General features: G+C 54.0%; 1 protein-coding gene across 1 annotated transcript in view; it reads right to left on the reverse strand.

Annotated features, from left to right (window-relative positions):
• The window catches only part of CADM4 (cell adhesion molecule 4), a 5,753-nt gene extending 1,750 nt beyond the window's left edge, over positions 1–4,003 (reverse strand). Inside the window, 8 exon segments of the mRNA XM_010852675.1 lie at positions 654–826; positions 1,207–1,297; positions 1,426–1,590; positions 2,236–2,370; positions 2,625–2,676; positions 2,678–2,778; positions 3,077–3,256; positions 3,991–4,003. Of these exon segments, the coding sequence (XP_010850977.1) occupies positions 654–826; positions 1,207–1,297; positions 1,426–1,590; positions 2,236–2,370; positions 2,625–2,676; positions 2,678–2,778; positions 3,077–3,256; positions 3,991–4,003 (910 nt within the window).
• Positions 4,004–12,543: the final 8,540 nt, after the last annotated feature.

Below are 12,543 nucleotides of genomic sequence, written 5' to 3' on the forward strand. Positions count from 1 at the left end.
AATAATTGCGCCTTGGAAAAATCTCATTGGCTACGACACTGTCACTGAACAAAGCTCCTGGCGCCATTCTTGATGTTCCACTTCTTCAAGGAACGCTTGTTGGTTTGTACACTGCCTGACTTGGCCCCCAGTCATTTCGCTAATACTTACCTGCCTCCTCCCCCCACTTCATTCCCCAGAGAACAGAAATAGCACATCCTTTTTCTTTGACTTCAGACCTAAATCCCTTCCCATCTTGTTTAAAACGCTCCAGGTATTTAAACCGCTGATCTAGGGCCCAGCCACTCCAAAATTCCTGCCGCACCGTCATAGGAGCTAAACACATAACACTTCTTTGTGCTAGCGACCTCCAACTGCTTTCTATATTTAGCTCATAATTTTTACAACAACCCTATGAGGTAGGTGCTGTTGTTTATTTCCACTTTACCGATGAGGAAACTAAGGCACAAAGTTACCTGCAACAGGACGCTGCAGAACTGAATCTGAATCCAGACAATCAGTCTGGTCCCAGAACTGTAAGAACTCTGTGGGCTTTTGACCCCCCGGAATCATTCTTTGCATAGGTCGACGCCTCAAACACGTTCCAATCCTTCCTTCCTGTTTCCAAGGCCCAGTCCCACCCAGGACGGGGAGGACTGCCCCCAGGTCCTCACCGTAGACCACGAGCACATAGAGTGCCCTCGCGTGGCCGTGCTTGTTCGACGCCTCGCAGGTGTAGGTGCCATTATCCGCGGATACCAGGCCGGGCAGCGTAAGCGTTTCCCCGACTGCCTCTGCCCGCTCTGGCAAAGACTCATTACCCCGGTTCCAGCGGATCTGGTTTGGCCTGGGCGGGGATATAATGAGAGTTAGGGACGCAGGTGTCAGCACCCAATTCTGACGTCTCAGAAATCTAGATATGCGACATCTCCAAATAAGAGAATCCTTACTAGACCTTTCCTTCCTTGAAAACCAAGAGTCCCGGGCCCAACTTCCACCCATCAGCAGGATCTCAGGAATCCTAGCCCCTCACCCCCACCCTCAGCCCCTTCCTCAGAATCCAGGAGACTGGGGGACCCACAGCCTCCTTCCTCATCATCTAGCCCCAGATCCCTTCTTTCTCAGGATTCAGAAGGCTGGGTCTCAGCCCTCTCTGTTCTTCCAGCTTCAGGTTTCCGGGTCACCTATTCTCCCCAGGACCCAGGAATCTAGGACCCCAAAGCTCACCTGGGGTTCCCCGTCACAGCACACGTCAGCACCAATGTGTCTCCCTCCCTCACCACAGCTTGGGAGGCATGGATCCGGGCCGTGGGGGAGTCTGTGGGCAGGAGTGAGATGGGAGAGTGGTTATCTGGGTTATGCAGGACTAGGAATTCTCCCGGGGGCAGGTGGCAGGCGCATTGGAACCCTCCTTCCCCGCCGGGCGCTGGCCTGCCAGGCACTTACACTGCACGTCCAGCACGTACTGCGTCTGCTTGCTGTGTCCGGAGGGTAGCGCCTGGTTCTGCGCCTCGCAGGTGACGATACCGCCATCGTCCTTGCGGTCTACACGAAACCGCACTGTGCTTGCCACGCTCCAGACCTTGCCATTTTCCTGGCCGCTGGTCACTCCTGCCAAGCCCCGCCCAGAAACTGTCAAGGCAGGGCTATGGCTCCGCCCACTGAAGGCACACCCTCCCATCTGACCAATCCTAAAGCAGGCTATTTGCCAAGCTCCACCCCTTAACCACAGCCTCGCCTCTAGTCCTCCAAACCACGCCCCTATCCAAACCAGGCCCACGACCCCGTGTCTCTTCCCAAAGCTCCTCGATCTTTCACCCCACGTCCTCTCATCTAACAATATTCAATAAGTATATACTGAGTGGTGGTTTAGTCGCTAAGTCATGTCCGACTCTTGCGACCCCATGGACTGTTAACCAGCCAGACTCCTCTGTCCATGGGATTTTCCAGGCAAGAATAATGGAGTAGGTTGCCATTTCCTTCTCCAGGAGATCTTCCCAACCCAGGGACTGAACCTGGGTCTCCTGAGCTGTAGATTGTCTCCTGTGTTGCAGGCAAATTCTTTACCGACTGAGCCACCAGGGAAGCCCAATATATTGAGTAGTAGTGTCCGCCAAACCCATGCACTCTTCCTCAAGCTCCATCCATATATAAAGCAGCCTTTCCCAAGCCACATCTCCTGGAACCCCGTCTCTTAAGTCTCGCCCTTTGCAGGCACCTCTCCAGCCCACTCCCATCCCCGTCCCCAGGTTATACCTTTCAGTTCCTTTCGGTCCCGGTACCAGCGCAGGACGGCAGCCGGGCGGGACCGTGGAACAAGACAGCTGAGCTCCACCTCGCCGCCCTCCACCGCCTGTTCCCGGACCTCCACTATAGGATTCTCCGGGGCCACTGCCACAGGGAGAAGGGGACAAGAGGGAGGTCAAGAGACGGACCAAGGTGGGCTCAGAGTAACCAAACTGCAGGATTCCAGGGAACCGGGGGAACAAAGGGTCAAACACAGAGGCAAGAGGTCAGGGAAACCGGCCATATTTACTGGGAACAGATGTCCAGGAGGTTAAAAACAGCCAGGGTCAAGTCTCAGGATAAGGGATGAGCAAAGGAGAAAGGAGACAGGATAGATCTGAGGAGGGGGAGGCTGTTACCCAGTACAGTGAGCGTGGCAATCTGGTGGTGGGTGTCCTCTGTGTAGAGCTGGGCAGAAGTAGCCCCCCTCGTCCTCCAGGCGAGCATCTGAGAGCCGGATCCGTACCCGGCGCGGGGAGAACTCCTCAAGCTGGAAACGCTCATCCTTCAGGGCTAGAGAGTGAAAAGGCGGGAGTGAACTTGGGGAATCCGTAGCTCAGAAGTCCCACCTTTCTTCCAGAAGCTTAGAGTTCGGCCCTCTCTTTTCTCCAACCACACCCAGGTGTCTAAGGTGCCCACCTAGTCACTCTCCTGGGTACCCAGAATGTTTCAGGGCCTCACACGACCAGGAGTCCAGGCCCCAGCCCCCTCCTCCCTCAGATGCAGGAGACCAGAGCCTCAGCTCTGTCTTCGGTCAGTCCCCGGCCCTCTCCTCTTCCAAGACTCAGGCTCTGGACCCCCCAGCACGCACCACGGGTACCATTGAAGAAGAGGGTCTGCCGGGCGGGGTTCTGAATGACAACTATGGATCCATCATACTGGTGCAGTCGGCAGGTTATTTCGGCCACCCCACCCTCAGCCACTGTCACATTCTCCGTCTGTACTTCCTGTCCTGCCCCTGGACCAGTAGACAGAGAAACAGGATAAGAGACTCATTGAGGGGTACAGTTCAGTCTTTGCTCTCTCCCTCGGGTCCTCACCCATCCAAACTTCCAATACCTCTCCTTCCCCTTTCATGCAGTTCAGTACACCCAACGTTTCCTGTGGGCTGGAATCCAGGAGATGGATAAAACCTGACCCCTGCTCTAGAGGAGCTGCAATCAAGATCCAGTGGATCTAAGGAGTGGGTGGGTGGGGCAGCACAGGTCACACTGGGAGCCCAGAGGAAGCGGAGACTAAGACCACCCAGGGAGATGAGTGGTCAGAGAAGATTCTAGAAGAAAGCTCCATTGGATCCATATTTTAAAGAGTGAGCAATCCACGGGCTATGGGAAACTGTTGTGTGTTCACCAAACCCCATCTTTCACACCTGAGCACATGTTTTAACTTGTCTGCAGAGATGGGCGAGATATTCTTCTCATCCCTGTAGAGTTAAGTTTGCTGCTTTTCCTGTTTTGGGTGTTGTTGGGTTTTTTTAAGGCTGTATAGCACAGCTTGTGGGATCTTAGTTCCCTAAACAGGGACTGAACCCCTACCCCCTGCAGTAGAAGTGCAGAGTCTTAACCACAACCATTGAACCACCAGGGAAATTCCTGCTGCTCTTCCCATTAATGGAGCACTCTGACCCTGTGAATCTGGGGAGGGCTTGTGACTTGCTTTGATCAACAGAATTTGCTAGAAGTGATATTGAATGAGTTCTGGAGCCTGGATCTCAAGAGACCTCACAGCTTCCACTCATGCCCTTTTGCTGCTCTGACACTGTTGGGTGAAGATGCCCAGGCCAGCCTCCTTGAGGATGAGAGACCACACAGAGGGAGAGAGGCCCAGCCAAAAGCCAGCACCAAATGCCAGCCACGGGAATCAGACCATTCTGGACTATCCAGCCCCCGTGGCACCACCAGGTGACTGCAGCCACATGAGTGACCCCAGTTGAGACCAAGAGAAGTGCCCGATTGATCCTGTCCAAACTGCTGACTCCCAGAGTCATGAGCAAAAAACATAATTGCTGTTCAAAGCCACAATGTTTTGGAGGGTGTCTTAACACGGCTAAAGTTAATTGGTACAACACACTGAAGTGAAAGTCACTCAGTCATGTCCAACTCTTTGCGACCCCATGGACTGTACAGACTCCTCTGTCCATGGGATTCTCCAGGCAAGATTACTGGAGTGGGGTGCCCTTTCTCACTCCAGGGGATCTTCCCAACCCAGGGATCAAACTCAGGTCTCCCGCATTGCAGGCAGATTCTTTACCAGCTAAGCCACCAGGGAAGCCCTCAAGGGACAACACACTATTAGGCTACATTTCCGAGGATCCCTTGTGCTTACATGGGGCCCCATGACTGATTTCTGGCCAATGGGCTGTGGGCAGAAGAGAGAAACACCTCCTCCAGCCTGGTTCATCTCACCCGCAATCCTTCATGCTGGCAGAATGGAGAGGACTCCTAGGAGCCCAGAGGAGAACAGGATTATGAAGGAGTCTGGGGCCCTAACTTTCTGCCCCGGGTTACCTGCCTGCACAGGACTGTAGCATGAGTGAGAAATACATTTTTTGGTTAAGCCATTGAGATTTCAGGGCTGTTGTTACAGCAGTTAACTTACCCTGATTAATCCATCAGAGGAATGAAGTAAGGGATTAGTAAGGGGGCGTTTCCAGCCAAGTAAACAGTGCAGAGTAAAGCTCAAAGCTGAGATTAATCATCATCAGCATCATCAATGTCACTGTCATCTTCAAAATAACAATAACCATCATAGCTACTGTTTATTAGGCAATTTCTGTTCCAGGCTTTGTGCTAAGGGCATTACCCATATAATTTCCATTTAATCATCACAATACCTGAATAAGGGAGGCACTATTATCAATTCCCAGTTTTCTTTTTCCAGTTCTCATTTTTTAGATGAGAAAATTTGTTCCACAGCAAGAAAACGACTTGGCCAAGGTCACAGCCTGAGAGCGTCAGAGGCAGGATCTGCCTCGAGGTCTCCCAGTTCTGTATCCTGCACCCACATACACTCCTGGTTGTCTGGGTGAAAGGTGTCCAGCATTGGTGAGGACTGTGGCATGTGCTTGTGAAGGGTCTCAGCCAAGCTACAAGATCAGCTTTTATCCTGAAGGCCAGGAACTGAAGCAGGAAAGAGCCATGATCAGATTTGATTATTCACTTTTTTTTTTTTTTTGGCCATGCCATGTAGCACATGGGATCTTAGTTCCTTGACCAGGCATCAAACTCATACCCCCTGCATTGGAAGCAGGTAATCTTAATCACCAGACCACCAGGGAAGTCCCTGGTTATTCACCTTTAAATTCTGGATAACTATTTTTTCATATCTCTTACATTCTGTCTCATTCATTCATTTGTGCTGCAGGGAGATTTTCAGGGGCTGGGTGCCCAGGAATGAGTCAGATGAGGTCCCTGTCCTGGAAGGCCTTCAAGATTTATGGGGAGGTAGACATAAATCATTGTAAAATCCCATGAGAAGTGCTTCAGTCCCTCTAAGAGGGATAGGTAACCTGATTTGGGGGCTGAAGGCTGGAGAAGATTAATTCTGAAGAGGGCGGGGGAAGCAGAGACAGCTAGCTTCCTACTCAGTATACACTCTTTAGTGTATACTTTTCTCTTTAGTAAAAGAATCCTGATTGTATTTTGTGGTTGCCCTGTGATGTGCTCATCAGCTAAGTCATGTTCGACTCCTTGCGGCCCCACACCATGGACTGTCCAGCCCACCAGGCTCCTCAGTCCATGGGATTTTCCAGACTAGAAATACTGGAGTGGGTTGCCATTTCCTCCTCCAGGTGATATTCCCGACCCAGGGATTGAACCCACATCTCCTGTGTCTCCTGCATTGGCCGGTGGATTCTTTACCACTGAGCCACCCGGGTAGCCCTTACGGTTGCCCTACATTCAGCAGAAAGAGAAATTTCCCAGACTCCCTTGCAGCTAAGTGAGGCCACGTGATAAAGTTTTGTCCGACTAGATATCAGGAACAGTGTCATGTGACCGTCTGAGGGGACTTCTTTTTTAAAATTTTGCTATGCCAAGTCTTAGTTGCAGCATGTCAACTCTTAGTTGTGGCATGTGGGATCTAGCTCCCTGACCAGGGATCAAACCCAGGCTCCCTGCATCAGGAGCACAGAGTCCTAGCCACTGGATCACCATGGAAGTCGAAGGGGACTTCTTAAAGAAAGGGCACGAGTCCTTTTTCCACCTGGTCACCTTTGTGCTGCCTGAAACTAGCATGTGATGGAGTTCAGGAACTGAGACCTGGAAGATGCCTGGGTCTCTGGTGATGATGTAGAATTGTCATAAAAGCCTTCGATACTAACTTCCGGCTTCTTTTATCTTTGAATATAATGTTTTGTGAATTTAAGCCCCTCTTAGGAGTTTATCTTGAGAAGGGGACAACAGAGGATGAGATGGCTGGATGGCATCACCGACTCGATGGACATGAGTTTGGGTGAACTCCGGGAGTTGGTGATGGACAGGGAGGCCTGGTGTGCTGCGATTCACGGGGTCACACAAAGTCGGACACAACTGAGTGACTGAACTGAACTGAACTAGGGGTTTATCTAGCACTTTCCTGAATAGCAATCTTAATATGTCCAATCCTGGCACCAAACATTTTCCTTCCCATGTTTTCTCAGTCTCAGTAAATGTCACAACCTGGTTGCTCAGGCCAAAACACCTAAAAATCATCCACATTTTCACCCTTTCCCTCACCTCTAACACCCACTCCATCAGCAAGATCTATCCATTCTGCTTCTAAAATATATCCCAAACCTGTTCACCTTTGTCACATCATCCAGTGACACTGTCTCTGACCTGGTCCTTCAAGAGCTACTCGTGAGTCTCCCTACTTCCACACCTGCCTCCCCACAAGACCAGTCTTAACACATCAGCTGGACAGTTGCAGTGCGTGGGCTTTTCCTGTGGTGGAGCACAGGCTCTAGAGTGCGCAGGCTCAGTAGTCACAGCTCATGGGTCACAGCACATGCCCCGAGGCATGTGGGACCTTCACTTAGACCAGGGATCAGACCCAGACCTCCTGCATTGGGAGCGTGGACCACCATTAGCCACTGGACCACCAGGGAAGTCCCCAGAACTCTTTCTATTTCATCACCACTGTTTTATTTCCTGTATGGAACTTTCCTGAAATTATTTTATTCATTTGCACACTTGTCGGTTGTCCGTCCCCCGTTACTCATGAAGGCAGGATTGCAATCTCTCGGGTTTGTTGCTGCACCCTAGTGTGTGGATGTGTGCTTGACCCTTGATAAATGTCTGGGGAGACAGATGCCTGAATCTCAAGTGCTAGGCATTTCAGCCTCACGACAACTTTGTGACATGGCATTATTCTCATCTTAAACACTTGGGTTGATCCCAGCTGGACCACTTGCCATCTGTGTGACCTGGGACAAATGGCTTAACCTTCCTGAGCCTCAGATGCCCCGTCTGTAAAGTGGGGATGATGCCAGGGCCTGATTCACAAAAATCAGAACCTGAGGCTCAGGGAGCCCTCTGCGCTGCTGTTATTACAACCTCCAGAAACATGCTTATTCCTGTGAAAACTGAACTGGCCTGTTTGCACATCGGGCACTTTTTAAAAAAACATCTTGAAGGCTATCCGTGGATCCTGGTCCTCGACAAGCCCAAGGGCTAGCCCCCCATTTTACAGATGTGGAGAATGAGGCTCAGGGGTCCCAGGCCAGTCAGTGGCAGAAACTCAACATCTCTTGGGTGCCCTCAGGACCTCTGGGTCTGCACCGCCCCCAAACATATCCCCTGCTCTCTGCTTGAGGGAGCACATGGGGTAAGGGTGGGGGGCTTTTGTTTTATTCCCTCCCCCTCCTGAGGAGTCAGTAACCAACAGTGTCTGTGCCTGGAATATTAATGTCCCAGGAGCTTTTGTTTCGGGGTTGGGGGGTGGTGAGGCAGGACTTTCTGGTCAGCGAGGGGTTGAGCTTTGGTGACTGGGGCACTGGCCCTTTAAACTGCCTGGAAAAAAGGGACTAGGGAGGGTTTGGGAAAGAGTGGCTGAGCAGGTGATGTGTAGAGACCCAGAATCCAACACTCTCCTCCTTTAGACCCAAATCCAGCCCCCCGAACTGCCTCCTCTCCCAGGATCCAGGAGCTTCCTTCTCCATCAGGATCAGGAATCTGGGTTCTCAGCATCTTCTCTCAAATCCAGAAGTCGCAAGCCCCCAGACTTCTCCCTCCTCAAATCCAGGATTCTGGGCCCTCACCCCCCTCTTCCTTCAGGAACCAGGGGTCCAGACTACACAGCTGGTGGATGTTTCCACGGAGACTAAAGGGAGTGGGGGGAGCACTTCCTGGGTCCTGAGTCAGCGAATACCCAAGGGAGTCTCAAGGTCACAGTTCCGGGAAGGTCACAGCCGCCCCCTCCATATCTTCTCTCCAGGGGACTCATGGCATCCTGCCTCCTCCCCCCCATCCTCCCCTAGGGAGGTGGTACATCCCTGCATCCTGACCGAACCCCCCCCCTCACAGCCCCCCATCAATGGCGGAGTCCGAACATCCTCACACAAAGCATCAATTCTTCCCCAGCTCAGCCTTGTGAAGGCGCCTGTATTCGCAGGACCTAGGGTCCCAGCGAATCAGGGTCCCAGCCCCTCCTCCCTCAGAAACCTGGAGTGGGACCCCCGCCCAGGACTTCCTCTCTCAGGACTCTGCACCTGCACCCCACCCTCCGTCAAGACCCAGGAGTCTGGGATCCCAGTGCCCTTCTCCTTCTGGACCCAGGAGTTCAAGCCCCCCAGCCCCTCCTCCCTCAGACCCAGATTCCAAGCCCCCAGCCCCTCCTCGCCCTAACACGGAACCCCCTAGACTTCTGCTCCCTCAGACCCAGGACTCTAGGCCCCCGGCTCCAGGACCTCCCGGGAACTTTTGGCTCCAGGGCCACAGCCATCAGCCCCCCAGAACCACAGCCCTGTCTCCCCAGCCCTCCTGTCCCCCTCCCGTCTGTGAGCCAAGCATCAGGTGGGGGCGTCGGGGTGAGTCAGCAGCCTCGCATACAAAGTTCCCCCTGTGGCCCCCACGTTCCTGGGATATTCAAAACTCCCTGGATTCCGGGCCTTGAGCCCAGTCAGGGGGTGGGGGAGTCCTCCGGAGGTTCCCCCTGGGTGTGGGGTCAGGGAAAGAATTCCTGCTCCGGGAAGGGTGCACTGAGCCCTTGCTGTCTTCTCTTCCACCCCCAGCGTCCTCTATATTCACCCCCTTCCAGAAGAACCCGGGCTCTGCAGCTGCCCTCTTGCCCCACTGGGTGTCTGCTGAGGCGCCTCTGTGCCTGGTTCCTAGAGGACCTAGGGGCCTGGGGTCTGCACAGGCGGGAACCAGTGGGTGCTCGGGTCGTGGTGCCACAGGCCACTGGGCGCTGGCGAGTCCAGGCCCCCCACCCCCACCCCACCCAGAGAGAGAAAGCTGCCTTTGTGTTCCCCAAGATGGGGACAGGCCAGGCTCGCACGACATTAACCCACCCCAGGCCCCAGCCCTGCTGCGTCTAAGGTCTTGGAATCCCTTGGGGAACCTGACCCCCTGCTCTGGGGACACAGGCATCCGGCTCATGGGTGGGTGAGGGCCAGAGGCAGAACCCTGCGTCTCAGAGTGGCCGGCCTAAACTCTAGGAGGCAGGAAGAGTCAGTCCCTGGGGAGGGAAACATTATTCCGGATTAACAAACTCTCCCTCCATCAGGGCCCCCCAGCCCCACTCTTAATAGCCTCTTCATCCTTTCTTTGGATCTGGAGGTCTGTTTCCCGTGCTCCCTTCTGGGCCATCCAGTGCCTGGCCTGTGGGTCTGTTTCTGCCTGCCTGCATCTCTGGGCAGGCAACCTATCCCTCTCTAAATCCCTTTCGCCCGCCCACCCTGGACCCTTCTTTCTGTTGGCATACATCTCATCATCCTTTTCTGATATTCCTGGTGTAAATGAACCCCAGCTCCTGTCCCCACTCCTGCTGGCTGGGCAAGGTGAGACGGGAAGGGGAGTGACAAAGAGTGGAAGGTGGGGGCCCTGGACACCTCCAAGAATCCGGTGGCCAAAGCCATTCAGAAATAGCCAATGAAAAGGAAAGCAGGGTGGGCCCCCTGGGATCAGATACTTCAGCTGCCTAGCCCATACCTTACAGAAGGGGAAGTGAGGCTCAGAGGGGGATGGGGAAGGGGCGGACCCAGAACTACACCTGAGAGCCCCCGGTTCCAGAGTGCTTCCCATGACACCTAGCTCTCTCCCAACTGGTAAAGTCCCCCGTCATTTCATCTAGAGAAAGTTTACAGAGGGAATTAGGGCACCAGGGAGCAGAGACTTTAAAACCGCAGGAGGGACAAGCCTGGAGAGCTCCTTCCCAGAAGTGCTGGCGAAAAGATTCTCAAACTGGGGAGTTGGTCCTCCTAGGCAGTATTCTGATTCTGAGAATCCAAACTCCCACGATTCTAGACCTCAGAGGTGTCAAGATTCAGGATCTCGAAGAGGTAAAGGTTTCAGAATTTTCAAGGTGTCCGGAGGCTAGAATGCAAACGCCAGGGAGGTTCTAGAATTTTAAAGGTGTCAAGAGTCTAAAGACTTAGGGCTTCCGGAAGCCAGTGGTTCTAAAACACCCTCAGGTTCTCTGATCACTGGATTGATTGGTTCTAGGAGTCTATGAGCTGGCCTAACAAAGAGAAACAAAAGTGGATGGAGATGTAGCTTAAGTACTAAAGCGCTCATCTGGGAAATTGTGGCTTGTCTGCCACAAAGAAAGGACGCAATGGTGAAAGTTCTGAAGCGATGACAGAAGACTATAGACTAAAGCAAGGTGGAGGGTGACAGGCCCACTCTCAGCCCGTCACTTTGCCCTGAGGAGACGGGAAGCACACTTTGCCTCAGCTCTGGAGTGGGGAAGGTGTCACTGCACCCAGCTAGCCAGAAACCCCTTCGGGCGTCCAAGCTGGAGTTCCTTTCCTTTCAGGTCACTGAGTTCAACACCCTCACTTTACAGAAAGGGAAACTGAGGCCCCGAGAGAGAAGGGTGCTTGCCATTGGCTACACTGGGAAATGGCACGAGCCAAAATTTAAACCCAGGCAGGCCCCCAACCCTGTGCCATCTGGTCACAGCTCCCAAATTTCTACAGGACATCCGGCCCTACCACTCCGGCTCAGCTACCTCCCTGTTATCTGTTCCCCCCTGACCCCGAGTGGCTTTCCCCGCTGGGGAGGGGGTGACTGGTGGCAGGTACCAGGCACACACAGTGTGAGAGTGTGAGTGTGGGGGTGACATTTCCTGACCTTGTCCTGGGTCTCAGGGTCACCCTGTCTTCGAGGACTCCAGCTTTTCACAGTGTGTGATAAGGGAACGTGGAGGGCTCCCTGGATGTCCTGGAGGGGGCTTCTCTGTAGATAGTGGCCTGGGTGTGTGAATGGGTGGGGAGGGGCAGCATTTGGAAGGCATCTGTTGGATCCACGTGTGTGCCCACATGCCAAGGTTCCCCACACACTTCACACACACACACACACACACACACACATATGCACACATTTCCCTCCAGGGCCCTTCAGGATGCCCTGCCCGACTCAGTTCCTCTCCAGGGGCACAGAGGGACAGAGAGATGCAGAAATGAAGGATGGTGATGAGGAAGCCCAGGATGGAGGATGTGACAGTAGATAGGGGAGGCAAAGAGACAGGGGACAGGGACACAGTGGGACAGACAGACAGGAGAGAGTGGGGAATGGGGGAGACAGATGACAGGGAGGGCTAGAGAACCAGGAATGACAGAAAGAGAGGGGACAAGGGAATGGGACAGGTGGGGGACAGAGAAACAGAGGTGACAGAGAGACGGGGAAGAAATACAGGGGCACAGAGAAGGGAATGGAGAGCATGCTGGGGGGCGGGCAGAGTGACCCAGTGAAAAGGGACAGAGACCAAGGGACAGAGATGGGGGACAAAGACAGGCTAGAGAGCCGGGGGACAGGGAGGCAAGGAGAAAGGGGGACAGGCAGAGAGACGGGCAGTCTTGGAGACAGAGGGACAGAGGACAAGGGTAGGGGGACAAGGAGAGAGACTGAGGGACTCAGAGGCGGGCGCACAGAGGGGCGCAGGGACCGGACAGGACAGAGGGGCCGCCTCGAGAAGGCCGGCTTGGGGCTGGAGCGGGGTCTCAGGCCCTTTGTCCCTGCCGCGATCAGGGCCTGTGCGGGGCTGGGGGGGCTGCGGCACGGTGGCCGGGCCTGCGCCCCTCCCCCGCTCGCGGCTCCCGGCTCGCGGCTCCCGGCCCGCGCTGCGCTTTGTCCCGGG

This window comes from Bison bison, unplaced genomic scaffold (genome assembly GCF_000754665.1).
Source record: "Bison bison bison isolate TAMUID 2011002044 unplaced genomic scaffold, Bison_UMD1.0 scf7180017864313, whole genome shotgun sequence".
NCBI classification, from domain to species: Eukaryota; Metazoa; Chordata; class Mammalia; order Artiodactyla; family Bovidae; genus Bison; species Bison bison.